At 40.3% G+C, this 25,228-nt stretch overlaps 2 protein-coding genes and 1 non-coding gene across 3 annotated transcripts; 1 reads left to right on the forward strand and 2 right to left on the reverse strand.

The window, feature by feature from the left end:
• Positions 1 to 9,986, reverse strand: wdr45b (WD repeat domain 45B). The gene is made up of 10 exons (XM_053341811.1): positions 9,813 to 9,986; positions 8,648 to 8,722; positions 7,504 to 7,605; positions 7,318 to 7,405; positions 5,361 to 5,455; positions 5,078 to 5,268; positions 4,888 to 4,973; positions 2,723 to 2,824; positions 1,669 to 1,790; positions 1 to 1,189 (listed from the first exon to the last, which is right to left on the reverse strand). The coding sequence occupies exons 1-10, from the start codon at positions 9,877 to 9,879 to the stop codon at positions 1,083 to 1,085; spliced, it is 1,035 nt and encodes a 344-aa protein (XP_053197786.1). The 5' UTR covers positions 9,880 to 9,986; the 3' UTR covers positions 1 to 1,082.
• A 556-nt stretch (positions 9,987 to 10,542) lies between these two features.
• trnar-ccu (transfer RNA arginine (anticodon CCU)) lies at positions 10,543 to 10,615 on the forward strand. The gene has a single exon. It is a non-coding gene; the product is annotated as a tRNA-Arg (tRNA).
• A 1,048-nt stretch (positions 10,616 to 11,663) lies between these two features.
• Positions 11,664 to 24,671, reverse strand: LOC128381768 (zinc finger protein 184-like). The gene is made up of 13 exons (XM_053341808.1): positions 24,556 to 24,671; positions 22,807 to 23,009; positions 22,496 to 22,597; positions 22,295 to 22,393; positions 22,044 to 22,154; positions 21,822 to 21,945; positions 21,566 to 21,679; positions 16,195 to 16,397; positions 15,154 to 15,255; positions 14,869 to 14,964; positions 14,532 to 14,642; positions 14,201 to 14,324; positions 11,664 to 14,098 (listed from the first exon to the last, which is right to left on the reverse strand). The coding sequence occupies exons 1-13, from the start codon at positions 24,581 to 24,583 to the stop codon at positions 12,030 to 12,032; spliced, it is 3,486 nt and encodes a 1,161-aa protein (XP_053197783.1). The 5' UTR covers positions 24,584 to 24,671; the 3' UTR covers positions 11,664 to 12,029.
• Between the last annotated feature and the right edge of the window lie 557 nt (positions 24,672 to 25,228).

Genomic DNA, 25,228 nt, shown 5'->3' on the forward strand with positions numbered 1-25,228 from the left:
TAGCCATTTCCATTCTCTATGCTAAGCTAGCTAATTGTTGTAGCTTCATATTTAGCATACAATCTTCTGATCTAGCTCTTCAAAAATAACACTAATAAAACCATTTCCTGATAAATATCCAACTATGTCTTTAAGCGTTCATCTTTAGATACAAACTCAAATTTTAAAGCCCTTTTTACGAAGAAAAAAATTAGGGAAAAAACATATTGCACAATTTATGAAAAAAAGGAAGCAGTGAAACAAAACAAAAAACTTTCAGGTTTTTTTTTCTTGCTACTATTCTGTACAATTCTATGTAGTTAAAGTTCAGTCTGGCGCTTCGTGTTTATACAGTGAATATAAGAAAATCTAGTAATACTAAAGGTGACGTTCAGCAACGCAGGATCAGTGTCTTCAAATGTTTCCAGGTGTTCCTTCACTGATGTTCACAGCTGGAAAAAAAAAAAACAGTGTAAGGTAGTTGGTTCCGATCCTGCTTTGCGAACGCCGATTATGGTACATTTGTATATACACGAACACGTATGTATACTTGACGACGATAATAATGTGCACACGTACAGATTCTCTCCAGTCTCGACTCAGTTCAGAGGCACTCCCTATAGTTAGGTTAGGTGGTGTTAGTTGACAAAAATCTCAATGTTTTCAATTCGTCTACCTGTCAGGAATCATCTATGTGATTAAAAATAGCCATCCATTGTAAAGTCCTTGGAAGACGTCTTAAAAAGCGGCATTGTCCTTTCAGAAACAAAAAACAAAAATAGCCTTCCCTCTTTTTTTGTATGTGTGTGTGTGTGTGTGTTTGGTTTTGGGAGTCAAGTCAGCACCCGTGTCCCTCTGTCCAGAGACCGTCCTCACGAGTCTATGTCCATTTGTCCTTCTTTGCTCCCCGTCGAGTCTGTGATTCTCTTTCTCCGTCCCCCCTTCATCTGATGCTCTTTATAACAGAGTCTGTCAAGATAAAGACGTGCAGCCAGCGCGGGGACTGTCCTCCCTCCACAAAAACAGAAAAGGAAAAAAAAAAAAAAAAAAAAAAAAAACCAGGGTGTGTAATAAGTGAGTCCGCAGAGGGGGGGGGTCAAGGGTCATATTTTCTCGTCAGTCATCTCCAGGAACTGGGCGTAGACGTCTCTGGAACACTCCCCCTTCTGGTTGAACAGGAACTTGTAGTAGCTGCCGTCAGCACAAATGGCTGCGAGGTGGACAGAGAGAAAAGTGAAAAGTGTCAGTCAGCAAACACAGAATACTTGTTATTGCTAGAAATGAGAAGCAAAACTAGAACTAGAACTACCACCTCATGGTTGTATGCCTCCACCAACCAGTTTTCCAAGTTGCAGTTTACATCCATGTCTGTCCACACTCATAAAATAATAGTGAAGGAAAGGAATTGAATAAAAAGTCATAAAGTGTATGTTCCTAGTATGTGTTCACATGTTTGACCAGTAAAGCTGCTTCTGATAGAACACACTGTTGTATTAATGACAGTAGATGATGCTTCCGATAAGGTGATGTTGCTGCAAAGAAGTTCAAGGTGTTCCTGCGATACTGTGTTAACCAGAATGTGATGCACAGATAACCAGAAATCATGATGCTATTGCTGGTGCAGAGGTAGAATAAATCAATAAGAGCGACATGATGACACAGCGATGTAACTGAACTGAAGTGACGTACCTATGACAGCGTTGGGCTCTGTTCCAAAGGCACACAAACATGGAGAGCCTGAGGGGACCTGGAACTTGGAGAAACTCCACTTGGAGCTGAAGTATTTGGGGAGAAAGCTGGCTGATGCCAAACTGCAGAGAGAGAGAGAGAGAGAGAGAGAGAGAGAGAGAGAGAGAGAGAGAGAGAGAGAGAGAGAGAGAGAGAGAGAGAGAGAGAGAGAGAGAGAGAGAGAGAGAGAGAGAGAGAGAGAGAGAGAGAGAGAGAGAGAGAGAGAGAGAGAGAGAGAGAGAGAGAGAGAGAGAGACATAGTCAAAAATTACCAACACATTTCACTTCTGCTTTGATCTTCATCCTGCTGCAGCTTTGGATTTAATATTATGAATTGACATGTAGTCGTATAGAAACATGGCTGAGAGACAGCAGTGCTTTGAGCTAAATGCTGGCATCAGTGTACTAATAATAGATAGACTGTCATTCAGACTACAGACCATACAGTGCACATCAGAACCAGATTCTGTTCCAATGGCTCAAAAATAATGCAAAAACTGCAACAAGTGATCTATATTAAAAATAATAAAACAGAAAGTAAAAAGTAAGTAAAAAACCTGTATAAAAATAAAAATATATTGCACATTTGCATAAATATATTGCACAGCAGTAGTTTATGAACTTCTACAGTCCATGGCAAGTAGCCAACCATCTAAGTTTAGCATGATAGCATGCTGTTGACCATGTCGTTTACCATGCTAACCATCTAATTTTGCCTGTTACCATGCCAACATAATAATGCTAAGCAGATATAATGCTGACCATCTTAATTTAGTGTATTAGAATGCTAACATTTGCTACTTAGCACTAATCACACACAAAGTACAGCTGGGTCTGATGGGAATATCAATAGTTTAGCAGATCATAAACCAAAGTACTGAGCTAACTGTAATGTTGATAGTGACAGTCAGTAGGATTCATCCTTTGTGGAACATCAATGCCTCTACAAACGATCTGGATTAACATCTGGACAAAAGTGCTGGACCCAAATGAACCCCCTGGAGAAGAGACTGACCTCGACTGTTTGTTTCTTTTTGGGTCCTCAGCTGCAAAGATGTGCACTGTCCCGTGATCACTGGACACACAGATGAGGGAAGCGTCCTGGTTGAAGTTAATACTGGACAGGACAGGACAGAGCAGAGCAGAGCAGAGGGAAAGTAAGAACAAAAACTCTACTAAGCTTTCATCAGTCAGTTTATGCAGTACTGGCCTGACTTGAAACCTAGCTGCAAAAGCCTATTTCCATGTTATGCTGTAAAATCCTGCCTGTATTTGTTGGAGTTTCTGTTGCCATGGTTTTAATGTAGCTTTAATGCTCTTTTGTCTGTCTTAATTGCCCCACATTTCTGCAGAGCCTCTAGTTCCAACGGCCTCTCTGAGCCTCAGTTGAACTGTTTACATTTGTTTTCCTTTTGTGAATCTTAAATTGAAGGCTTGCTCAGTGGTTAGTATGATCTCCACGCAGCAGGAACGTTCTGGGTTTCAGTCCACTGACAAACACAAAATGATGAATGGAAATAAAACTGAAGGTGTTAATGCAGTCTGAGGGGAAACGTGGCTCCTGAGACTTGAATGCAACCTCACCCTGTCATCCGTTAATCCTTCCCTTCTCAGTCTCACACACTCCATCATGACGGTAAAACTAGTGCTGGATTAACCTTTAAATCAGGTGACCACATGAAGAGTTCCTCTGGTTAAACTACTCGGCCCACATTATCATACTGACTCAGCAACAAAGTGGAGTAACATACATATCTTACAGCACTGTGGTCCAACTTTCCATCAGTCTAATATTACAGTTCTCATATTATATCTATATATATAAACAGCTCTGGAAAAAAAAAAAGACCACTCCAAGTTTTCCTCGAATCAACATCTCTACATGTATGGCAGCCGTTCCATTGCAGTGTTTATTTCCAACATCAGCACACCTCATTCTACTTCATGAGATATTGATAAGGAACTCAATCTTATTTAAAAAGGAGGAAAAGTATAAAACAGTCCTGTGGTCATCACTATCATCTTGCAATAAGACCACCTGGATGGCAAGAACAGAGCTAGTAGAGCCTCGACTGTAATTGCAACCAAAAAAACTACTACTGTCCATGCCCAAAGGCTTTATAGTCTCAGGTCATTTCACAATGGTTCAGGTTCACAAGCAGCAGACATTGGAGACAACAAAGACACAGACCAGCAGAGGGCGAAAGATGACTGTCCACTGGCCAATTCACTTGAATGTGACTCAACAACCCTAAGATGACATGAATGGCTAATGGCAGCTGTGGTGAATACAGGTGAGGACAGTTTGAAACAGGTTCCTAGAGGCTGAAGTCGGGAAAAGCTTGAAAAAAATCAAGGAGAAGCAAAGATAACCAGGCTGAGGTTTGCAGAAGACCATAAACACTAGACCCTTTTTCTACTTTCCCAAACACCTGGTGGTCTAATGGTTGTACAGAGACCAACAAGAGATCTATACGCTACAGTGTCTCACACCCGCTGTGGAACATGGTGGAGTATCGGTGATGATCTGGAGGTGCTGGAGGACACGTGAATCAAGCCACGTACAAGTTATCCTGGAAGAAAACTAGCTTCCTTCTGATCTGACCATGACCAATGTTTCAGGTCAATCAAGGTCTGGATGGAGGACTATCAGATCAAGACCTTGTCAGGACCAGGCCAATCTCTAGACGTGAACCTCAGTAAAAACTTCTGGGAGCACTAGAGCTGCTTGCATTTTTGCACGAGGGTTGGCATAAAGTCACCTCTTCCTAAGTTAAAACATTAGTATTGTGTTGTTTAAAAATGATTAACTTGCTTTCTTTGCATTATTCAAGGTCTGACAACATAATCATTTAACCAGATGTCATTTTATGCCAATAAATGCTCTAAATAACAATATATATTGACTTGGAATATAGGAGAAATGTTGTTAGTAGTTTAGAGAATAAAACAAACTGCTGATTTTGTTCAAACACAAACCTATAAATAGTCAAACCAGAGAAACTGATCATTTTTCAGTGGTCTCTTCATTTTTTCCACAGCTGTATATACTTGTTGGAAGAGCTGTCAGCACACAGTCTGTCTGTCTGCCACCAAGAAGCTCATCCTTTCTTTTTGGACAGTTCTCCAGATGTTTCCATCAACATCATTTATATATATTTCTTCTTGCTCTGTGCTCACCAGTAAATGTTGGCTGCCTGTGAGCCTCGTCTCAGCTCCTGTATGAGCTGACCGGCGGACGTGTCGAAAATTCTAATGAGAGTCCCCTGTGGAAAGGAAAGGAGAAAAAAAGAAAAAAGAAAGATTGATTAGTCACTACGTCTGTAGCCGTGAGGACGATGGCTTCACCTTTCACTATGACATGTCTTACTTTCTCTGATGCAGTAGCTATCCTCGTGCCCTGCAGGTTCAGGGCGATGCAGCACAGCGCCCCCTCGTGGGCTGGGATGTCAACTGGAGGTTTCTCTGTGTTGGCCAGGTCCACTATCTGAACGTGGCCTGAGTGAGTCCCGGGGAACGCCAGCAGAGAGTTGTTGCTGTTCGGACAGAGCACGCACAGACCTGCAGAGGGAGACAAACACATTGGTGATTTCTGTTTTTAAAATCTACAGGGTGTTTCCTCCTGGTGCCAGATGTGAACAGAGCAGACTGACCTTTGGGGTTGTAGCAGGTCTCGAACACGTGCAGCTGATGGGGGTTGTGGGTAAAGGTGAACACTTTGATCATCGAGTCCAAGACCACCACGATCCTGAGCACAAAGAACACACACATTCATAGTATCCAGTGATAAAGACACAAGCAGAGAGATACTAGATTTGGTGATTGATGTCAGCCTGAAACTAATAACACAACACTTATTCAACCTTTATAAGCAGCATACAAACATTTAAGGATGATGCTTTCTAACACACTATAATGTTATAAGCAGATCTAAGCACATCACAACTATTCTATCTGTAACAACTTTAAACTCAGACCTCCTATATGTCCAACATCTCATTCATAACATAACTAGATACAATTCATGTCATCTGTCCCATCTCTAATATTACAGAGGATAACTAGATCAAGAATGTATCCATTTCTATAAAATACTATCAATCCTAATATTCTGGTATGCACTAGAATATTATTTAATGTTACTGTAATATATGAATCTACTGTGGGTGTACAACTACTGATTGTCATCATTATTGATCTATCTAACAATTATTTCTAGATAAAAATGGTCCATTCCAAGTTTCCAGAGCTCCTGGTTAATGATCAAAATGTCCAACCACAGTCCAAACCCCACATATAAACATGGACGAGTTTAAATAAACAGAAAATATGTGACTGTAAAAATGACTGGTTTGATCAATTTAATCCAAAACTGTGGATGTAAGATCACTGTGTTTGTCTTATCACTGTGTGTTTTGTGGAATGTGTTATGTTATCATTAGGAGGCTCATTACTCTTCTTCTGTCTTGGCTTCTATCCAAATAAGGAAGGAGCTCTGAGTTTGGGTGTGGGGATCACAGGAAGGTGTCAACAAATAGTTTCTGAGTTGAGGCCTGGATTTTTGGAATGCATGAGCAGTGTAGCTATAATAGTTTAGGCTTGCTTTGCTTATTGAGATGAGCTGATCATGTCACTGTGTGTGTGTGTGTGTGTGTGCTGTCTCCTTATTGTACAATAATAATGGTTTAATCTTCAACTTAGCAGTGTTTTCACAACATAATCAGTGACTTTTTGTTAAAGATGTCCAATGATTATCAAAATTGTTGCCAGTTTAATTTTCTGCCGATCAAAATCAACTGTTGCACCCCACTATATTCATTCTTCATCTATTTATACTACAGCAGGGGTGTCAAACTCAATTTAATTCCAGGGCCACACACAGCCAATTTGATCTAAAGCGGGTCAAACCAGTAAAACCATTGCATAATAACGTACAAATAATATATATTATACATATTATAACTTTATTATAATACATAATCTATTTACTGTGAAAAATGAGTTCAATTTCAACAATATTATGACTACATTTTGTTGAATTTTGCTCAGAGGCTGCTGATCAACAACATTTTGTTCAATATATGACTTTTAAAATATGATCACAATATGTATTTATTATTTTATATGTATGTTGTTTTTTTAAGAGAATTATATTCTGGTCAAGGTGGGAAAAAAAACCTTCTTATAGTTACAAACACTCCATTACACTGTGTTATAAACCATTTATTAGCTATTTAACGTGCTAATAAGAGAGTAAAGTGTCACTGATATAATAACTGATATTATGCATCTTATAATAAAGATAATGCAATGAACTACATTTATTTTGTGTGTCTAAAAGTCACTCCCTGGTTCATTCACTACTCTCTATATACCAGATACATAATACTGTTTACTTTGTACTGTAAGCAGCGACTTCAGGATGTTGGACACTATCACTATCACTGTCAGGTGTAATGTCAAACAGCACTCACTATCACATCAATAAAATGTGACACATTGTGCAGCCTGAATAAAAACACAGTGCACTGTATTGTAAACAGAGAGTGATTTCAGAAACTGGCAAAGTTCACTTCAGCTTTCAGTGGAGGGGATTTTTTTTCCTCCTACCTGTCACGCCGAAGCTTCACCGCTTTGACTTCTGTTGAGAACTCGATCTCGATTACCGTCTTCTTCTTCAGATCGTCCCAGATCATCACTGTGACGAGAAGATAATTCAACACTGGTGAGTGCTGAGTGTGATTCAGCATTTTATAGAAATGTAACCAGTAAGCCAACACTGATACTACTGCCTACCTTTGTTGGTTGGGTATTTGGGTTTCTTTCCTCCTCCCACTAAAGCTAAATAGTTACACCTGAACAGCATCTCCACGTGGCCGACCCCGCCCTCCAGGAACTCTGAAAGCCAAACACACAGCCTGTCAATATGAAGTGCAACTTTTAACAACAGTGGGAGAAATAATCCATCCCCCTATCTATCACCGTAAGTGCTTCTGATCATTACTGCCAGAGAAATAACCAGCGCCCAGGCCACAATGACAAGGAATTCTCTGCATTCCTCACACTGAGCCTGGCCTCCCTCCATCTTCAGCACTGTTACATCAGCAGTAAAGAGCTGCTACATGCTTTTAAACGTCGTTATCAAAGAGCTGTGCGTAGACTGGCATTAAAAAAATATAAGGTGAAAATGGACGTAGGGGATTATTTTACTACTCGGCAAACTCTTCGCCCACGGCAGTTACATCTGATGAGTTTGAGAAGTAACACCAGATTGGGTCATGTGCTGAGTCACCTTTTTTCACCCTCTTTGGGGGCCACTTCCTCTTATTTCCCTCTGTATTTAAGGAGTTGCACTTTTGTCACAATACCATTTTCCTGTATGCAGCACAACTGCCTGGTTTGACTTATTGTTCTGCAGTTATCATGGAAATAAACTCTGAACACAGAGCCGCACATTTGCTGTTGACTACTAAGAATTTGTCTGTTATCATAGTTTGGGATGCAAAACACTAAACACTTTGCCTAACCAGCCACTGGCATGCTAACAAACACATCATAATGCCTTCATTGAAAGCTTATAAAACACAAAATGCACGTTGTTCCTGCATGATATTTTTTATTCAAACTACTACTACTGTCTTAACCGTAAATACAATACTACTCCAGTATATATGGTACTTTAATCATTAATAAGCACCTAAAATAAAGCCTACTACATTCTTGTATCAATACTACGTGCTGTGCCAAACAGATACAGACATCAGGCAGCTAAATGAAATTCAATACTGCTATAATTTTTCCTAATCATACTGTAACTGATGCCTAATGTGATGCCTATATATTGTATGTAGATATACACCCTAATAATAATGTGTTTGACTAACCAGAGGTAGTCCTTTATACCAGTTATAAATGTTAGTGTCTATATAAAGCTTGTTACCTTGTTTCTCCTTCTCTTTAAGAGGATCTGTGTTGTACACACGGAATCCATTCTCCATTCCACAGGCAAAGCATCCTGGAGGAAAGAAGAAACAGCTAATCAGAAATCAATCAATACTTCAAGATAGCATTAATCAACACACTGACAACACTCAGATGAAATCACACCCCAACACCTTTCAACTCCACAGTAATTGTCCTTTTGTACAGTAATAAAGAGCAAGTCTTAAAGAATACAGAGCTGACCAAGCATGAAAAATGATTAACCTCATGTAAAACTGGAACAGCATTTACAGCTGACAGTGATCTAGGCTGCCATAGAATTTAAAGAGGTCATGTGAGGTCTTAAGTCACTTTCCGCTGATAACGTTACACTAATTTACGTTCAATTCTGACAAAACTAACAAGTTAACACCACTACGTTACGTTACTTTGATTACATTAACGTTAAGATGGACCGACTAATGAAGAAAGTATTTGACTTTATGGTTTGTGTGGGTGGGAAGGGACGGAAATGTCCATGTGTGAGCTTTCACTGTGTACGTGTGTACGTAATAACAAAATGCTATCTTTCTTTCTGTAAACTAGCAAACTAATAACACACTACACTTATCTTGGAAGGATCTGACATAAACTAATCCAATAATGAGTTTATAACCGTCAAACTTAGCTAACTGTTAGCTGTTTAGCCACTGAGTTCACGACTCACATGATGGTCGATAAAAAAACAGCTAACCTTAGCCTTAAAGCTAAATTCATCAATATGTATATTGTAGCTACAGATACGTTGTACTTATTCAAGTAGATAAACTTTACTCTCGTGTTTATGTCTAACCAAATAACGCCGACAATGTTGACGTAACATTAGCTGCTGGCTGAAAACAACAAAGCTACGTTAGCGTTAGCTGGAGGTAGGCTAGCATTAGCTTAAAATGTTAACTTAACGTTCGGTGATATTGAAGCTTATAGTATAACAGTGGCTATAACAGTGTCAGCATAATACAAGTTCAAGCTCAGACAATGTAAGCCTATTACTGTTAGATAATGTTATGGTGAATTTATGCTCTGGGAGGACATCGTCCTAGCAACGTTAGCTTAGCATCCACGACGCTGCCAATTTCCATTTGGGAAAGAGAGAGAAAAAAAATGACAGCCCCGCTTCTTACCATGATCCTGGTTAAATCCAGCATAAAGGAGCCCATTCCCATGAGGATTTGACGGTAGTAAATTCATTATTTTAACGGAACAACCGACTGCCAAATGACGTTAGCAAGTTAATCCAAAAAGTGTTGCCTGAAGAAGTAGCCGGCTACCATTCCTCTGGAGTGTGCTGAGCAGAAAGGCTGGTTCCTGCTGTCAGAGAGCTGCCACCAGGCAACATCAAAGCCACTTTTCACTGGACTTAGTTGTATGTTAGTTGTATGGCGTATAGTAAGTGAGCAAATATTTAACGCTGAAACAACTTCCTTATTATCTCCATTAACGGTTTTAACTCAAACTAAAAGTAAACATAACGTTATCGCGATGTTTATGTGACAAGCGCTGATCAAAGAAGCGGTTTAATCAGTGAACTACTGGCTTAGCCGTTAACGATGGGTTGATGAGTTAACGTAACGTGTCAATCATGTCATCATTTACAATACACGACTAACGTTACACGTGATGTACTAACTGTAACGTTAGTGTAATTTAGAAGTTGCCGCGCTTTAAAGACTTAAAGATTCAAGTGAGCAGCAGAGGCAGAGCCAGAAGTGGCGCGACGTGACAATAAGTCACGATAACATACACTAAGTGTAGATAGGCATCCAAATTAATAACATACATTCACAATTAATTTAATTTGCATTAATAAATATATTGTACTTAATGAAAAAATTCAATCAGCTACGATATATAGCCCCAGTGGCCTAATGGATAAGGCACTGGCCTCCTAAGCCAGGGATTGTGGGTTCGAGTCCCATCTGGGGTGAAAAGTTTTTAGGGTTCAAGTGTAGCAAATGCCGTAAAATATGATGATAAAATTCGTTATGATGTGAGAAACGAAATATAATTATATATTCATTGTATAATAAAAAGATGTTTTATTTTTTATCAATTCAGCTATTAATTCGTTTGTTGCTGATATGTTTTTACACAGCCACTGATGCAGTCTGATTGGTAGGGTCTTCAGCAGCATGAATTCAATGGAATACCACTGATTAGTTGTGTGATGAAGTTGCCACCCCTTGGTTTTAGAGGGTGCTTTACTGCTTAAATACACCTTTCAAAATCCACCGATTATTTACAAACATGCAAAATGGTCTGATGAATTGTATTTATGAAAGGTTTGAATAGTGTTTCACATATTGTAGTCTCATCATTTTGCAGTTAAATGACATTTTCACTTTAAAGTACTTTTCAGGAGGAAAAGCAGGTGTTGCTAGTAACTGTTTAGTCATCCTCTATCAAGCAAAGCCTGTATCAGCATGCTAAAAAGCAGGACTGTTAACTGGCAAACTTACTGTAACTGTTACTAATGAAAATGACTGCACCCTTTTCTGCTGTAACAATTGATTCTATGAGTAATATCTCTATTTAATAGCAAAGACGTGTCATGATACTGTAAAAACTAGAGAAAATCTGACATCCTTGGTTACTGTTCCAGATAATAGCCCACACCAGGAGCTATCTAATGATGAGCATTACTTTATGAGTCAATCTAGTAACCACAATTTTAATAACAAACACATAATACACATTAGGTCATCATAAATGGCTACATTTTATACCAAAATCCCATATCTACCTCTTCTGAACTTGAATCTATTGAGTGGTTACCATATTCTATAGAATGTGCAAATAAAAAAACAATTCTAATGCCACATCCCATTTCATCCACACACTACATTCCTTTCTGACTCCCACTTGCTTTTGAATGCCAACAAACAGTAAGACATTTAAATGTTCAAATATTGTTGTTTTATTTCTATGTGGTTTAAATAACTGAACTCTCAAGTAAACAAAAATGACACTTGGAATCAAATGTTCAATTTATTCAAGAAAAAGAAAATTAATTCCCAAAGGAATTATGGTTTATATCTTTATACATACTAATCTTATGTAGAACTACAGCAAACATTTCTGTAAAAAATACAGTTACATTTTTATAATGCACTATACAATTCCAAAGGTTTCCTAACAGTCCAAGCTGTGACAGCCACAGAAGCAGTGCTGCGGCCTGCATGTTAAGGAATCAGTCCTTTCAACCTGGTTTTAATTCCCCGTCTCAAATCAGCAAGCATACCTTTAACAGTCTGTCAAGTTTCAGTGTATGTCTGATGCTGACTTCAGACCTCCTTCAATAGAGGAAAATTAAACTATGGTACCTATCATGTTAGCATGAACTACGAATGAACGAGCCGCCGGTGTCTTTTTAGGCCATGTAAGCTTGAAAAGCCCTTGTTACATACATTACAGACATACGGTCTCTCTCCGGTGTGGGTTCGCATGTGTAGGGTGAGAAAGCATGACTGGACAAAACCTTTATCACAGACATTACACTTAAACGGTCTTTCCCCGGTGTGATATCTCCTGTGTATCTTAAGTTCTGCGGCGGACCTGAAAGACTTGTCGCAGTCGTCGCACTTGAAAGGCCGTTCACCCGTGTGAATCAAAGTGTGTCTCACCAAGGCGTCTTTGCCAAAGAATCCTTTTCCGCAGTGCTCGCACGGGAAACGCAACCCTTTGTGATGGAAGTTATCGTGTTTCAGAAGGCATCTTCTGGAAGTGAAGGTCTTGCCGCACTGAGCGCAGGTGAAGGTTGGCGAGGGTTTCTCGGTTATGGGTTCACCGGAGTGATGCACACGTTCGACGTGTCTGGTTAAAGTCACACCGTGTCTGAATTTCTTGCCACATTCCCAGCAGAGGAAAGGATATGCTTTGGTGTGTTTTTTCTGGTGTTCCACAAGGTCGGAGTAAGAGCGGAATCTTTTCGTGCAGTGAGGGCACTGGAAAGGTTGGTAGCCGGTGTGTTTCCACTCGTGCCTGATGAAACGTTTCAAACTGGCAAAGGTTGTCTGACAGTGGGTGCAGGTGAATGGCTCGGTGGGATTGTGGACGTCGATGTAATGCTTATGAAGGGCCTTGAACACAGGGAAGTTCTCCTCGCACTGGTTGCACTGAAATGGAGTGTGTGATTCTTTGTGCATTGCCAGCGCCTCAGGGTCTCGTACCAGTTTCATGCACACCTCACAGTACAGTGGGTTGTGAGTTTGTTTGTGGGAATCCAACGTCGACTTGTATTTGAACGCCTTGTCACATTCGTCACACTGGAAACAATGCTTTACGTCCTCTGGCTTCTCGGGATCCACCTGTTGCTCGTTGTAGCAAATATTTCTCAAGTGGAACCTGAATGTTTGTTTGCACTTGAACTCGACGCTGCAGTGAGGACAGTAGAACGGACCTTCTAAGATACTTTTGTTTCCATCTGGGCTTTTCTGTCCAGACTCTCTGGAAGACCCCCTTTCTCCAGAGGGTGAGTAATCTGGGTCCTGGTCCATGCTGTCTTGCAGCTGCTCTTCATTGGCCGTATCGCAAGGAGCCATGCTGGATGATTGTTCACCCTCCTCTGCTTCAGTCTCTTGTTCCTTGGCTTTCTTGCCACCTTTGGCTTTCGTCAGACTTTGACATTTGTGTTGCTGCAAGTACCGTAAGCTCTTGTAAAACCTTTTACACACCATGCAAGAATAGGGCACTTCCTCTGAGTGTTGACTCATGTGTCGCTCCAAGAATTTGGGACGACTCACCACCTTGCCGCAAATTTTGCACGTTCTCTCGTCCAAGTCGTTGCTTTTGGCTGAAGCTTGGGATCTGGCTAACTTCTTAGGGTTACTGTTACTGTTAGCGCCCTGCGTCTTTCCCGTTTTCCTCCACTGTGACAGGTAACCCTTCATCCGGAGTCCACGGTTCTTTCGCACCGGTCTTTCCCACAAGACGTCAAATTCGGGATCTGCTTCTTGGTCCCCCGCTCTGCTTTCCACTTTAAAGTCTTCATCTTCAGGACGTTTCTTTTTTCTCCCGCGTCTGTTTGGCTTCTTTTCCACGTCCTCGAGTACTGTCACCTGGCCGTCCTCCCCAATGATCAGAGTTTCGGATTGGCCCTCCTGGTGCTCCTCAGCCATCTCGCTCTCGCTGGCCTCGGTACCTTCGACTGGATCTGGAACCACCTCGGAGACAACTTCTGCTTTCACCTCGCTGCCGAGACCCAACCAGGGGGTTTGCACACATTCCTCTGAGTTCCCAGTTCCTTCAATGTACACCTCTTTATTCTCAGACTCCACCTCCATCTCTGTGCAGACTGTGTACACGAGGCCGGTCTCCGCCTCTGTTTCTGTTTGTTCATTGACGATCACGACTCTCTCCACAGGGGGGAGACACAGGGCTGACAAGATGCCACTATCAACAATGTAAGAATCTGAAAAAACAAAAAAGGAGATTACAACACTGTGTTAAACTGACATAATACTGTGTATTATAATATTTTATTAATAGGTTATTGATATTCCCAAAAGCTCACCAATGTCCTCTAGTTGGTTAAGGTCTTTGTGAGTATCGAGCAAGGTTTTGAGTTCCTCGGGTTCAGCAAAAGATCCCATACATTCATTCAGAATAGAAGAGGCATCGCTGAGCAGGGATGCAATCTGACAAAGACAAATGACAACAAGACTGTTTCACAAATGTTGGCTCAAATTTCTTTTTCACATACATATGAATGAACAGAAAAAACTGTTTAACATTGACACTGGCAACAATTTCTGAGACATGTATAAAATAGGTATTAACAGAGGCTCTGTCCAGAAGCAGAAATACATTCTAACCTATTTCTGAAGTGCTATTTTTAAGTCTACCTGTTGGAGAGTTTGGGAAGGAAGAAGCTTTTCCAGTCTGGACAGGAAGAGCCACATCAGTGTCTGGATTGCTTTGTCATATGTTGGGCCAAAGTCTCCTGGGAAAACATCCTGAAACAGAAAGAAATTCACAACTCTAAACTTTCTGAGCTGTCAAAACAAATGGCGATTCTCATACTTCAGATGAGGTAAATGACATACACAGCCATTAAAAATTGTATTTTAATATAAATATAGAAAAACACAAAGCACCGTTCTCTTGTTTAACTTGATAGATTAACTGTCGGAAATCCACTTTTGCTAAATGTAAAAAAAAAAGTTTGAAACAAAAACTTACCTGAAAAAAGTTTTTTCTCTCTTCAGAATCTCTCAGAAGATTTTGTACAAGGCCCATAAAATGTGAGTCAGATACGTCTTGATCTGCATTTTCAGTCTGCAAAAGAATACAGTTTGAGATTATAATGCAAAATCTGTGTTCTAGGACGTGGTTTTAATGGAATTTCTTATATAATAACAGCTGACAACTAAAAACAACAAAGACTTTGATCTTTACTCCATCTAATAGTGCACAACCACAAGAGCTACTGAAGCTGTCTTATATTCGGCTCAGGTTTAGACCCACCTCAACGTTCCAAAGAGATCTGAGGTTCTGCATACGGTCAAGATGTGGCTGGATAATCTGGATGTCAGCAGTTTCCTCAGAGCGGCACAGCTCCAGGATCAGCTGCAATTAGAAGATAGCAGCAATAACTTATTAATGGCTCTGAGCCTGCTTTTATTTTTTTAATTCATACTCTGTCTAAAATGAGCATCACATTTCTCTAGTGAACCTGTCACATGCCTGGAAATGTTATATGATATATGGTGCCATTGCGTTGTCCTTCCTCAAATTACAACAAATCAATGGAGTGGCTTCTTGTTTAGACACAGCTGAGCTTGTTTCACAACTACATTGACAGCACTTCTGTCTTTCCATGCAAGATGTTCCCAGACTGAGGAGGCAGCACAGAGAGATTGCAGTTTTGTTTGTGGGAGATTAGGAACATGGACGAGGATTAAAATGTGTCAGCCAGTTTCCCAATTTTCCCAAATTAGGTGTGACCACTTCACTTAAAACCCCCTCTGTTCCACCCACTGTTTAAATGTAATCCATCACACAAACAGTAAATCTCATCTGCAGTGCAGCATGTACAGAAAACTGTGCATCTTCTGTCTTTAGGCCTACACACACACACACACACACACACACACAGAGACAGACAGACAGACAGACAGACAGACAGACAGACAGACAGACAGCAGAAATAAAAGCCCAATTTGAAGCTTGCTTTGTGTCTTTGTGTCAATTTCAATGTAGAATTTAGTCCAATGTCAGGGTGATCTTTACAATAGAACAGCAGCAGTAACTCTCCTGATTTCAGTCAGGGAGCACAAAATGAAAATGATAAGTCTAATGTAGCATATCAGTATGATTATGTGTGTTTTTGATGTTAAAAAGCTCTCAGATATTTGTTTATTTTCACAGGGCACATATGTGAAATCGTCTATTTGACATTAATAGAGACTAACATTCAAGTGCTGTTATCATACCCACAAAATGTATTTATTCATGTGAAACATTTTTCAGTGGCTTTGACAAACAACAGTTGTAAGTCTTCCTCACCCTTGCTCTTAGACCCAAAATGAGTTCAGCCCGCTGCCTCGTGGTCAGAAGCTGGGGAACAATCTCTGTGACCATGAACACAAACTCCTCCAGTAGCCCATAATCCGACACGATCTTCTGCTCCACCGTCTGCCAGATCGCTGCGGAGACCAGGCGGATTGGTGGGACGAGCAGGCGCAGAGCAGAGAGGGAAAGAGAATGACCTGGAAAAAATTTTGCAAAAGATAACAGGTCAATACAAATTTTGTAGACTGAATAGAAATGTTGCAATTTATTTTTTCCCCAGTGACATGATTAGGGTAGTAGAGTGGATGAAACCACTTTCTAAAAACACCTTAATGTCAGGGAGTCAGGGTTCCCACAGGGTTTTTACCAATGAATTTTCAAAACGTTTCCATAACTATTTAGTTTAACAAAGGGTCCTCCCCCAGAATTTGCCTTTTAACACTTTGATCTCACTAAATGATGGGTGCATTTTATAATTACATCCAGAGGAAGCGTTTGGCCCCAGATCACATATTAGAAGAAGCTATATATCTATATAAGTATAGAGATTGATGATTGGTATATTCATATTAATCTAGTGATTTTTGACATGGTAAAAGTGTGGGGGGAACCAAGTTCATGCAGCATGTCCTATATCTTTCCCATTATCTTTGATATCAGAGCAGGTTATCCCTAATTCAAAACATTTCCAAAACATTCACCTAATACCAAACCATTTCCAAGCCTGGAAAAGTTTCTCATTTCATAACTTTTCCTTGAATGTCATGACCGTGGAAACCCTGGGGAGTGATTCCTCAGAATGCCTGATGTTAAGCCCAATGACTCGGCTTTAACAGCCTGTTCAATGAGTCCATTCAGCTTTGATAGATCCACTTCACAGATCTCAACCGAAACAGACATACTATTATCTATTATTGAAACAACTTTACATAAAAGGGCTACCATCTCCTGACCAGTATCACAAACACCGACACTGACGATTAAACTGTGCTCTTAGTTATTGTTTATGTAAATATTGACTTTGGTTAGCGGTAACTAAGATGTGACTACTTCTCATTTCCGTGATTAAACAGAACCCTAATGTCACGTTTCAATACAACAGTGCATGGTGAAAGCTGCACACGTTGACTGTACATATGTTTCTACAGAGCCACCATGCAAACATGTTAGTTTTATGGTTGTCAGTGGTATCGCCTGCAGCCAGTTTAGCTGACGTTAGCGCCTAGCAGAGCCGATAGCATTAGCATTAGCATGTGTCCTCAAGCTGCCTCTAGATTAACGCATATCTATCAATGTGCAGACACGGTTCCATTATAGTGTGAGCTTATGGAGTTCTGCACTGCAGCACAAACACGACATAAACGCACTGAGGGAGTAAAATGCCTGAAAAAAATAAACAGCCATTTCCCCCTGACAGAGTTAGCAATGCTATTCCCGCGCTCTGGCTGTGTTGAGGCCTAGCGTTCCTATTTGTATTTGTACTGACCAGATAAGCCAGAAACACCTCCGTCCATCCTGTGTGCTGCAGTCACATCACAGTCAGGAGAAACGATGTCCGTCCGCTGACCCAAGTCACACTTAACAATGCTGCTCAACTGTTTCCAAGAGACTGAAAGAAACACCGAGAAGCTTTGTGCGTCAACGGTTGCCGTTACGTTCCGTCCGGAATAACAATCCGACGTCAGGCAGCGAGATTTCTTGAGTTCCGCAGCTTCCTTGTCTTCTTTGTCTGTGTTATTGCGGGTGGCATCCAGCGTTACGTTCATTACCGCCACCTACTATGTTGGAGTGTGGCCTATCCTCACATATATGAGAACGCATAAAGCAATAAGTGTATCGAAAATAATAATATACAAATAATAAAAGACTCCATAATAACCCGATGGGAAATGCATTTTAGACTGTTCTCTCACTCTCACTGATTTACTTCTTTAATGTTTTTTGTCCTGCAGAGTGTGGAAGTGAAAAAATATATTCTCGACTGATTCCTCTATTTGACAGAGCTCATATCACCCTAAGGAAGGGATGTCAAACATGCGGCCCGTGGGCCAGAACCGGCCCGCCGAGGGGTCCATTCCGGCCTTCCTTCCCCTCTTCCTTCCTTCTTTTCATCCCTCCTTCCTTCCTTCCTTCCTGTCTTCCTTTCGTTCCTTTTATCCTTCCTTCCATCTTTCCTTACTTCTTTTCTTCTGTCCTTCCTCCCTTTCTTCCATCCATCATTCTGTCCATCCATCATATCTTTCTCCTCTCCCTCCCTCCTTCCTTCCATCTTTCTTTCCTGTCTCCTTTTCGTTCCTTCCTTCCATCTTGTTAATGGTCCGGCCCACATGAGATCAAATTGGGCTGTACGTGGCCCTTGAATGAAAATGAGTTTAACACGCATGCCCTAAGGGATGTTTGTTTGTTAAGTAAAGTGCTTTATGAAGGTTTTATTATATCTTATCCTCAGACATCTTGTAAAGATGTTCTCCTCTTGGTGTTTCTTTTAACATGAGTTCTGCATCTTCATCTCACATATTTTTCTACTCTTTCTATCTCTGTAACACAACGCACATCTATTTAAATTAAAAAATACAGCCAGTGTTCTACTTGAGTACTTTATTCAGTGCTGTTAAATCACATTTGGTTGGTTGTAGTCTGATTAAAGTCTGGTTATAGTTGACCAATTCTCCAAATTAGGAATACCCTACCAGGTACTGGGAATCAGCTCAACTCCTACATTACATAAAAAAAGGTCAAATTTCCCCAACTGTTAACAAGAAGCACATACCACATTAAACCAAAGGTTGAATTACAAATTGTTTCAGTTTATTTTGATCTCCCCGTGCAGAAATGCACATAAACGTCGAAGGAATAAAAAAACATACTATACAGATTATTACTTAAGTGTATTAAAATACAAAAAAACAAAAAAAACCCTGTTTAACAAATAGATGTTGCTTCAACTATTTTCTGACCCAATAAAAAAACACCATCACCTCCATGTCCTCCACTGGTTATGTGTTTGTGTCGCGTATAAAACAAAGTCACGCGGTATCACGGAGCCATGCTATGATGACCCCGCCCACGTTGAGTAGGTACTTTTTTGTAATGGAAAAGGTCATTCCTGAAAACGTATCGAGTCGAGTCGAGTAGTGCTGGAACTGTATAGTGGAAAAGTGACAATAGATACTATGTTTTTGAAATTTTGAGCTGTTTTCCAATTTGATAGTAAAGAATGTTTTCTGGTATCCAGGGACCAAAAGAATGAAAATTACATTCAATATGGTTGGATGTTTCCAGTAAAAAGGAGGTGTATTATTCACTCTGTATAAATCATTCGTAGCTGCTAACATAAAACAAAAAAGCTAACATCCACGGCAAACTCCATGAACACTTTCTCTCAAATCTAACTACTAATTTGTTGGATAAAGCATTTGCCAACCATTACATCTGCACCTCTGTACTGCGTCTGACATTGTCAGCAGGTTGAAAAATGAACTTACATACGGCTGTTTAAACCAAGCATTCCTTCTACATTGGGGTTAATTTGATATAAATGTATGTATTAGCTTTTTGTGTCTCTTCAAGCCGTAGAGCTTAGGGAAAGCCTTACCGCAGACATGGCAAACAAACGGCTTCTCTCCTGAGTGTATTTTAGAATGTGTGTTGAGTATAGACATTTTTATAAAGCCCTTCCCACAGACCTCGCATTTAAATGGCCGCTCTGTCGTATGATGTAAAAGGACATGCTTCTTCACTTCAGGTTTTGACCTGAAGTACTTTTCACATGCGGGTGCGGTGCATTTGAAAGGTCTCTCTCCTGTATGGATCAATTTATGTCTCACGATCGATGACGCGGAAAACATCTTCCCACAGTACGGACACGGATGACGGAACAATTCCTTATAGTGTTTGCTCCTCTGGTGCTTTTTCAAGGCTCCTTTCTCTTTAAAGGATTTCTCACACTCAGAGCAGGAATGCTTTTTCTCATTTCGGGAGTCGCTATGGATGAAATGCAAGTGTCGTAGCAGGTTGGACCTCTGGGAGAACGTTTTGCCGCATTCCGCGCAAAGGTAAGGCCTTTCTCCTGTGTGGACCCTCCCATGGGACAAGAGATCTGCATCGGATCTGAATCTCAAACCGCACTGAGTGCACTGGAACGGTAGGTGACCTGTATGTTTCCACTCGTGCCCGATTAAAATGCGCAGCCTGGAGTACGTTTTCGGACAATGGTTGCATTTAAACGGTCTGCTGATTTTGTGGACGTTTTCGCAATGCTTCAGCAAGGGCTTAAAAAGGGTGAAGGACTCCTCGCAGCGGGGACACTGCAACACGGTGTGAGAAGCTTTGTGCCTCGCCAACGTTGCGGCATCTCGTAACACTTTCCTACACACACTGCAGTAGAGTTCGTTGTGGGTCTGTATGTGCACTTTCAGTGAGAGTTTGTACCTGAACACCTCCTCGCATTTGTTACATTTGTAAGAGTTCTGAGCTTCGTCTGGACCTTCCTGCTGCTGACTATGCTCAAAGCAAGTTCTTTTCAAGTGCAACCTAAGAGATGTCAGGCGCATAAACCTGCTGTCACATCGAGGGCAGGCGTACTCGTCAGTGGGGAAGTGGGTTTTCATGTGAACTCTGAGCGTTGTCCTCACATGCTCCTTGCAGATAAAGCATATAACTTTACGACTCTTTTTCTCTTCAGCTTTGACGTAAGCGACGCCCCGTTTTCTGCTGGTAGCTGATAAATCTTTATCTTCATAGGAGCCTGTGATGGAAAGGTCCTCATTTGAGGAGCTAGATAATGAATGGTCTAGAGCGGAATTACCACCAGGAGTCACATAAAAGGAGTCATCATCTGAGTAGTTAGACCATGAATCAGATATACTGGGACTACTGATGGTAGTCTTATTGCAAGAACCCTGATCTGAGTAATAAGACCATGAATCATTTTCACTGCAATCACTGATAGGCTCCATATATGAAGAGTCTTTGCTGAAGCTGCTTGAATCCTTATTGCCGGAAATGTCAGGGGCAGTCACACTGGATGGTTTTGTTTTACTAGGAATAGATTTGTAGGTAGGGGGGTCCTTTTTACGACATCCCCTTTTCTCTTCCAACAGGATCTCTTTCATCCTCAGGCCCCTGTTTCGTCTCACAGGTCGAGACTGCGCAGATGAAGGGTTGTTGAGTCTTTTAAGCTGAACACTGCAACTTTTTAGATGGCGAGACACATCCTTAACTTGACTTTGAAGGCCTAAACTTTCGTCATGTCTTGTGATTTCTCCCAAATGCACAACTGTACTGTTTTCCCCAGAAACCCAGTTGGTTTCATCAGGTTTTGGCAATAGTAACGCTAAAGATTCTTTCTCCAAATCTGAGGTACCTGAAAGTGTATCATGCAGGCTGTGGGCTTGTGATTGTAACTTCTCTGTCATTGGTCTTTCAACAGAAGGAAGTTTCAGAGCTGAAATAATGCAGGCACCATCCAAGGACCCATCTGAAAAGACAAAAAAATATAAAGTCATTTGATCCACCATTAATATGAAAAACATGCTAATGGAAATACGCTAAATTTTCAAATTCATTGATAAAGAGGCTGACAGAGTTGTTGAAAATCATTAATATCTATAAAGGCTTGCCATTGTGATCCAGTTGGCTGAGGTCTTTTTGGTACTGCAGCAGGGTTTTGAGCTCCTCACAGTGAGACACAGACTCTATATAACCCTCCAGAACTGAGGACGTCTCACCAAACACGGAAGCAACCTGAATAACAATAAAATGAAAAAGATAAAAAAAGACAACAAAACTCCAACCTCCCATACATCAATCTCCTTTTAAAGCTTTACATGTTCTTTATGTACCTGTTGGAACGTTTGAAGAGGAAGAAACTTCTCAAGTCTGGACAGAAACAGCCACGTCAAGGTGTGTAGAGAGTCATCATATGTAGGACCAAATTCTTCAATGAAAACTTTCTGAAGGACATCAAGTATATTATATTTAATTTTCTCAAAAACTAAAAACATACATCAATCCTTGCACCCAATATATGTAATGTTCAAAATCTGTAACAGTGACGAACAGAAGATGTTCAAAGTGAAACATTAGCACACACCTGAAAGAATCGTTCCCTCTCCTCGGGATTGTTCAGCAAGTTCTTAACAAGATCTACAAAGTTTGAGTTGGGTTGTTGGTCCATATTTGCAGCACCAGCCTACAACACAACAGAAACATCATCAAATCTCACAAGTAACAGAAGGAACATACTGGTCATCATAAAAAGCATTCATCTTATCTGGAATCACTTTACACCTACCTGTGCTACCCATGCCTCAGTGAGGACCTGCATCCTGTCCAGGTGAGGCTGAACAATCCCAAAGTCAGCTGTTGTTTCAAACTGACACAACTCCAGGATCAGCTAAGAAACAAAAGCACAAGTTTTTCTTGAGAATCTATTTTAGGACAATTAGCTGAAATGGACATTTTACAAACATGTCAATATTCCAGATGATCATAAATTAATTGGAACACCAAAGCAACCTCACAGATACTAGTCATATTAATAACTAATGAAAATTTCTTGGTGGTAATATTTTAAAAAAAAAACTGACTGCTGCTCCTCCTCACCCGTGCTCTGAGGCCCAGGGTGAGCTGGGCCCTCTGATGACTGGTGAGCAGCTCTGGCACAATGTCTGTTACCATGGAAACAAACTCCTCAAGCATCCCATAGTCAGCCACAACTCTCTGCTGGACGGTCTGCCAGATGGCTGCTGAGACCAGCTGAATTGGTGGGACCAGCAGGCGCAGAGCGGAGAGAGGAAGAGGTGCACCTGAATGCAAATATAAGCAATTTATATTAACACTTTATCTTGCTTTATTTTCTCCTTGTCACCTAGTATTTAGACTGCATAATAAACAGTAAAATTGCTGACTATGCAACAATTTTAAAACTTGATATATACTGTGCCATAGTGTCTTTACTATTTGCACCTCAACTTATAAATGCTCAGAAACTCTCCCGTTCTCAGCATCTTGGTGGAATAAGGCCTGGTTATCAACTGGATAAAGCAGCTACCTGCCCAGGGGCCCCAAATGCCAAGGTCTTTTTGGTTTATATTTATTGTAAAGTTGTGTTTTGTTGCATAAAATGTCATAAAATAGTGAAATATATTATTTATTACCTGAAGCCCAAGCTAACATAATAAAATTACTAGTTTTGTGTGACCATCTTTAAAAAACCCAAATATTTAAAGACCGTGTAAAGCTAGGCCTCACAAACTGTGTTTCAAGATTCCTGTGTTCAGGATTTAGTGGGCAGGTCTGAAAATCACATGCAGCAGTGATTAGCATAAACCCTCCCGTGCTGCTGTAGAGTTATAAATACATTCAGCGCACACTACTACTACTACAGTTTACAGCATAGACTGTATATTAGCTGAGTTAGAAGCCAAGATAGCAGCCGAGCTAGCAGACGAGTTAGCCGTCGAGTTAGCAGCAGAAAGCTGTGGCGTCCAGTAGAAGCTAGAGGTGGTGACTTTGATTGACAGGTAGGTAGGGGGCGGGGTTTCAGCGAATTCGGCGGGCACTCCCACAGCGTCTGGGAGCAGAGAAAGTGGCTGCTTTTTGCTTTGAAGCTTAATTTCATATATTTGGTGATTTTTTTTTAATCATTCAAATTTGGCAGGGTGGTTAACAACACACTTTTCTGTGGTATGCCAAACTCAGAACACATATTTATTCTTACTTTACACAGACTTGAAAGGGAAACAGGAAAATGTTCACATATGAGAAGCTTATAAAAGTTAATTTAGTTATTTTTCGCGTTACAAATGACGCAGATTAGAAGATATTAAAAAGCTATATATAGAGATTGATGATTGGTATAGTCATATTAAATGAATCTACTGATTTTTTAAATGGTAAAAGTGGGGGTCCAAGTTCATGCAGCCTTATATCCGTTATCTTTGATATCAGATCGGGTCATCCCTAATTCAAAACTTTTCCAAAATATTCACCTAATTCCAAACCATTTCCAGGCCTGGAAAACTATTTTTTCCAATTTCAATCTTTTCCAGGAATTTCATGACCGTGGGAACCCTGTAAATCCTTGTCGATTTTATATTGACGCAACTTCATAACCATAAATACAACAACCATTAAGTGAGCTTAAGCAACAATAATCAGACATTTCTCATCAGCTTTTCCACACACGGTATAAATTAACATTTGTACACACTGTCCAAGAAAACGATGTTGTGTGTATATTAGGTTATTACAGCTAATTATCTAATAGTGAAGTATAGTTAAGTACATGAACAGTGACGTTAGCTAACTTAGCTCTAAACTTCAGCAGCCGTTAGATAAACAGTTATTCACACTTACGCTTTGAGATATACTCCTCCATTCTGTTTATCAGCAGCACTTAGCTGCAATGCGTTTTTACCAACTTAACAGAAAATATGAGCATTACTGAAGAAGTTCTCCGTCTCTTATCTTCTCTTCATGTATGTACGGCTGAAAGTGGAGGCTGACTGTAACGAGCTGTGCGACCGTGTTTTTGTTCCGGACTGACCTCTCGAAGGTTCCACCTTACAAATTAAAGATATATATACAGCGGCGAAAATTGCATGGTTGATTAATAATGATATATCATAACGATACATGCTTATTTAACAAAAATGTTACAAGTTATATAAAGTTACAGACCAAAATACCTGTAACTTTGAGATTGTAGTTCTGTGAAAACTACAATCTCCATGGCGACGTTAGTAACATCAAAGAACTAAGACTGCGCAATGTGATTGGATAGTGTTACTAGATAGATAGATAGATAGACAGACAGACAGACAGATAGATAGATAGATATAGATATTATTTTCATATTGTTGCTGATATGCCTGAGTTATGTTTCTTTCTCTTCTTGCAACCCTTTTTTCTCCTTCAAGTACAATTCATATATATTTGCATTAAAAAATAGCGTTGGCACAGTCGCTTTCAAACTACAATGTTAACAATACATTTGTATTGTTTGAATGTTGTACTTTTCCCA

The sequence above is a fragment of the Scomber japonicus genome, chromosome 20 (genome assembly GCF_027409825.1).
Source record: "Scomber japonicus isolate fScoJap1 chromosome 20, fScoJap1.pri, whole genome shotgun sequence".
Lineage (NCBI taxonomy): Eukaryota > Metazoa > Chordata > Actinopteri > Scombriformes > Scombridae > Scomber > Scomber japonicus.

What these genes read in the sequence shown, in the direction of transcription:
- wdr45b (XM_053341811.1), bottom strand. Translation starts at nt 9,879, where the DNA reads ATGAATTTACTACCGTCAAATCCTCATGGGAATGGGCTCCTTTATGCT. An exon ending in TAGCTACTGCATCAGAGAAA is followed by an intron (nt 4,974 to 5,077) that starts GTAAGACATGTC and finishes TCCTTTCCACAG; the next exon opens with GGGACTCTCATTAGAATTTT. An exon ending in CAGGCAGCCAACATTTACTG is followed by an intron (nt 2,825 to 4,887) that starts GTGAGCACAGAG and finishes TGTCCTGTCCAG; the next exon opens with TATTAACTTCAACCAGGACG.
- LOC128381768 (XM_053341808.1), bottom strand. Translation starts at nt 24,583, where the DNA reads ATGGAGGAGTATATCTCAAAGCGTAAGT. An exon ending in CTGAGGCATGGGTAGCACAG is followed by an intron (nt 22,394 to 22,495) that starts GTAGGTGTAAAG and finishes GTTGTGTTGTAG; the next exon opens with GCTGGTGCTGCAAATATGGA. An exon ending in TAACCAACTAGAGGACATTG is followed by an intron (nt 14,099 to 14,200) that starts GTGAGCTTTTGG and finishes TTGTTTTTTCAG; the next exon opens with ATTCTTACATTGTTGATAGT.